This window comes from Chenopodium album, chromosome 15 (genome assembly GCF_948465745.1).
Source record: "Chenopodium album chromosome 15, dcCheAlbu1.1, whole genome shotgun sequence".
NCBI classification, from domain to species: Eukaryota; Viridiplantae; Streptophyta; class Magnoliopsida; order Caryophyllales; family Amaranthaceae; genus Chenopodium; species Chenopodium album.
The window spans coordinates 4,426,889-4,431,721 of NC_137848.1; the positions used below are offsets into that span (position 1 = coordinate 4,426,889).

Sequence of the window (4,833 nt, forward strand, 5' to 3'; positions counted from 1 at the left end):
GGGGAGGGCTGGCCGGAATAGCTGAAAGAAAGGAGAAAGGGGAGAGGGGAGGGAGTGGCCGGAAAAGGGAGGTCAGGGTGAAGGGGGAGGGAGTGGCCGTCTATGGTGGCTGCCGGTATCAATGGGGAAGGAAGGCTAATATTCAGTTTTTTTTTTTAGTAAAAAAATTGAAAATGAATAAAATTAATTGAAAATGAAAAAAAAAAGTTTACCTAAAGTCCAGGTAGCAGGTCACCTTGGCCTGATAAAATAGAACACCCCTCAAATTTTGGATTATTGTGGAATAATCGAAAGGTTAGATTAATAAAAAAAAAAAGATCGCTCAAAAGTCGAATTATTATAATCAAATTAATTACTTTGTATCTTAGTACGATGGAGGAGGTGGAAAACTTACCTTATGAGTTTAAGGTCACGAGTGTAAGAGTTGATACTTTCCTACAAAATATAGTCGATGATATGAGTTATTAAAGATATGTGTAGGCAAACTCAAAAATCAAATTGTTACAATCAATTTAATACACTATGAAAGTACTTAGAATTTCCAAAATTTTATGTATAATCATATTTTCAAAAATTATGAAAGTGGGGGATATCTCAAGTGGTTAGAGTTTCCCTCTCAATTTCAAGTGATCCAAATTCAATATCATACCAATGGATTAGACTTTGCATATTAGCTATGGTTGGATAGTTATTTTTTCACCTTGATTGAAAGCGAAAGAGGATCTAATTCACTTTATCAAAAATTATATCGATAAAAGTCAAACAAATGTCTATCCTATTTATGTAACTCTATAGTACTCCCTCGATCCCTTTCTTTTTGTCAAGATTTTCTTTTTAAATTGTCCCTTAGAGATTGCTTCGTATTATTAATTACATAGAGACCATTATTTTACTCTTATAAAAATACTTTAGATTCCACTATCACTTTTTTCTCTCATTAATTCCACTCAGCAAAACTTAATAAATTGAAATAATTCTATAGGGCAAACAATTGAGGACGAAAGGAATATGTATTGTTAATTTTTTTTAATAAACATAGTCAATAAAGCTATGTACTCCGTACATTAATAGTATAAGGCCCTGTTCACTTCACCTTAAATAATTTTCAGTAAAAATAATTTCAATCACTAAAAATCAGTAACTTTGAAGAAAATTTATAACAGTTAAATCAGTTTTAATAATTTTAGTTTAACAAAAATAATTTCAGTTCAACAAAAAATAAGATAAAGTGATATCTCATGCATTTACACCATTATTCAATTAACCATCAAAAATTATTGCTGGAGGTAAAATCTTTAGTTCATTAAACCAACCTGAAGAACGGAAGATGTACAACTTGGAAAAAAATATTAATAAAAAATATAACAGCTGAAATTACTGGGTTTTGTTAGAAACCCCAAAACCCCCATTTTCGCTGCTACAAGAAGGAAGATAATTTCAGAAAATGGCTTTAAAGCTCAATCTTTTAATTGCCCTTTGAAATTACTCAAATTTAGAGTATACCCCAGAAACTTTTCTGCAAATTATAGCTCATCTCTTCTCTTAGGTAATTTCTCTTTGAACACCTTATCTTCATTCTTTAAAAAATCAGAACCAGCTCTTTTTAATTACTTGGTGCTGCGTTTTTTAATGTATTTTTACATATTTCTGGAATCTATTGGTTGCATCATCACTTTCTGGGTGTGATTATAATTGAGCTTAATTTTAATTTTATAGAGGTGAAGAGGTCCATGATGAATAATTCATTAAGGGGGTTTATTTAATTAGCATGGAATTAGATTAATTAATTATGTCAAGCTAAATGACTATGGGAAAGTTGGAGTTGGAAATTAATTTCTTCGTACTTTGGTTGCTACATTTGTGTAATTGTGAATTTTCCTGTTTGTCTGATTTTACACATTGCATGATGCATTTTGAGCTACCTGTGTATTAGTTGCTTGATTTCAATTATTTCAAATTAAAACAACATTTTGATTTTAGGTTAAGAGTATGGTTTCGAATCAGTCATCGATAAGTGTAGAGTCCTATACTGTAGTTAGACTTTCATCCTTCAGTGAGAAGATCTAATAATTCAGTCTTCATATAGGTCGAATCTGCTCACGGATGGGAAATTTGTTGGTTTTAGGATAATTAGTGGCCAAAGGGAAGTTGCTATTGTTTGTGTATACACAGAAGTCATAAGGGACTAATTATTTTTGTTCAATAATGGGGTTTTGATAATGTAATATAATTCGAGAAAGTATATGACCAGACTCATAGAACTCCTAGAACAAAACTTGTTCTCATACAAGTCATATCTTAAAAAACAATTCATTAAAGATATGGACCCTTGTAAATCATAGATGTTCTCATCACAATATCACATTAGTGCTTATCAACAGTCGCTAAGCTGCCTAAGCTTTATACAGTGAACTAACAGTCTTGAGTAACTTTATTAGAGGTACTTGTACAATCTCTGACACTATTAACTTGTGTCAGACATGGGTACTGATACTTTTTCCATGATATTAGCCCAAAATGAAATGCCCATACCCATATTTGAGTAATCGGAGTGAAAGGAAGAGTCTGACTGGCTAAAAACTAAAATCTAACATCATGTGCCACTGACATAAACTTATCATAAGTAATTGCATCTTGGTATTGTTATATACAGAGTACTCTATAACATTAGGAGGGAGTGACAGAATCTACAATGTTGTTTTCATATTTTAAGGCTATGAAAATATGCGAGTTTTAGATACTTCCATCAAGAGTATGTGTTCAAGTGTTTGACTCAGGCACTCAACTCTTTGTGAAAATTTCCATAATTTTGACCTAAAATGATGGGTCAAAATATCTTACCCATGTCCAAGTGTTCAGGATTTGACAAGGGTACTTGAGGATAGTAGGGAAGCAATAAAGAGCTAGCTATGAATGAATTTTTGTAAACTTATATCAATTAGTATCCTGAAATTTAAGAATGTGTTGTTAGCACATTTGCTGCTCATGTTTTTTTCATTTTCCCTTGTACTCTACTTTGGTGCTGAACTTTAGGCCATCAGTTGGTTGACTTGTTGTGCTTTACCCAGTAAAACAACATAGTCACCAAAAGGCTAAACCGCTAAACAAAAATGCAAGAATTTTAAAATGAAAATTTTAACTTTTAAGAGTTTTTGGAGTTTGTTCTAACATTTTCGATTTATTTTCAAATTCTAGGTAGAGGCTGAGATTCGAAGTCAGAACCAATGTCCATATGTTATTACTCCTTATCATGTTACTTTGAAGTAGAACTGAACCGTCAAAATGGTGTGTCAATTTAATTTCAGGGCAGTTGCTACTGAGTGCCTGAGACTTCCAACAATGAACAATGCCTACATGTCAAAATTCTGCAGCATCTCTCACACTGCTGCCATTCCGCTGCCCTCAAGAGGAAGTGTTGTTCTTGAACTATTTAGAAGCTTCTCTACCTGTAGTCCATTGGTTGTTGTTCCTTCTAATCCTTTCATCATCAGAAACTCCCAAGCGTTGACTGCTCAAATCTCCGCATCTGATACAACACAGCGTTCTGAAGAGTGGTTTGCCCTCCGCAAGGACAGGCTAACTACTAGCACCTTCAGCACTGCTTTGGGTTTCTGGAAGGGGACCCGCAGAGCTGAGCTCTGGAGTGAGAAGGTTTTTGCTTCCGATGCCACAACTGTAGCAGATTCTGCAAAGCGGGCCATGGAGTGGGGTGTTCTCAATGAAGCACCCGCTATTGAGAGGTATAAAAGCATTACTGGGCACGATGTTGGTTACATGGGCTTTGCAATTCATTCTGAGCGAAGATTTGATTGGATGGGCGCTTCTCCTGATGGTCTTCTTAGTTGCACTCCCGAGGCAGGTATCCTTGAAGTGAAATGTCCATATAACAAAGGGAAGCCTGACTTGGCATTGCCTTGGTCAACAATGCCTTTCTATTACATGCCCCAAATCCAAGGTCAAATGGAGATAATGGATCGAGAATGGGTGGATCTGTATTGTTGGACCCCTAATGGGAGCACGATATTCAGAGTATGCAGAGAACGAGGATATTGGGAGCTTATACATGGAATTTTGCGCGAGTTTTGGTGGGAAAATGTAATTCCTGCTAGAGAAGCTTTATTAGTAGGTGGGGAAGAAGCAGCAAACTACTATAAACCCGCACCCATTCACAAACAAACTGGTCTGGTGATTAGCAAGAGCATTAGTTTAGCAGCCGAGGCCAAACTGTTGTGCAAGGAGATTGCAGGTCATGTTGAATTCTTTACTCAATAGACCTCCAATTATTAAGATAACAATTTGATAATCCACCATGGGTTAGATTTTCCAATTACATGCTTTTGGTGCAAATTTGTATTCTCTTCAATTTAAAGTATATCTATAGAAATCATGTTGAATTTTTAGCCTGCAGCTGATATGAAACTGAACTCTTTGAGTATCATAGTTTTTTTACATGCATTTACAAGTAGACCCAAATATGAACCAACCTAACTTTGGCTCGATCGAGCCTGAAATCATATCAGATGACCAGTATGTTAATAAGATCTAAACTAAATCGATACAAACAACCTCTTAGCCACATAAACTCTGTACAATTGTAATTGCTAATTCTTGTGGAAATTTCAGATTATCTTCTCTAAAAACATATGGCTTGTAAAATAGGATCTGGTCAAAATTGTAGTATGAGATAAGATTAGACAAAACTCTATAAATAACCAATCCTCTTTTAAAAATAATCTTATTGATGCAGAGAATCTACCAGCTAATCAAAGATTATGTATAGACAGAATCATGCAATTTTTAGTTGCATAAGAAAGGTTAAACTGCATCACCTAA

General features: G+C 34.6%; 1 protein-coding gene across 2 annotated transcripts; it reads left to right on the plus strand.

Annotated features, from left to right (window-relative positions):
• Positions 1–1,340: 1,340 nt before the first annotated feature.
• On the plus strand, positions 1,341–4,400 carry LOC145581657 (uncharacterized). Of its 2 annotated transcripts, none has more exons than XM_081638677.1 (2): positions 1,341–1,546; positions 3,196–4,400. In XM_081638677.1, the coding sequence occupies exon 2, from the start codon at positions 3,283–3,285 to the stop codon at positions 4,270–4,272; it is 990 nt and encodes a 329-aa protein (XP_081494803.1). In that variant the 5' UTR covers positions 1,341–1,546; positions 3,196–3,282; the 3' UTR covers positions 4,273–4,400. The 2 variants fall into 2 exon arrangements, with proteins under 2 accessions (XP_081494803.1, XP_081494804.1); XM_081638678.1 differs by having other exon boundaries at positions 1,342–1,546; positions 3,306–4,400.
• The last annotated feature ends 433 nt before the right edge of the window (positions 4,401–4,833 follow it).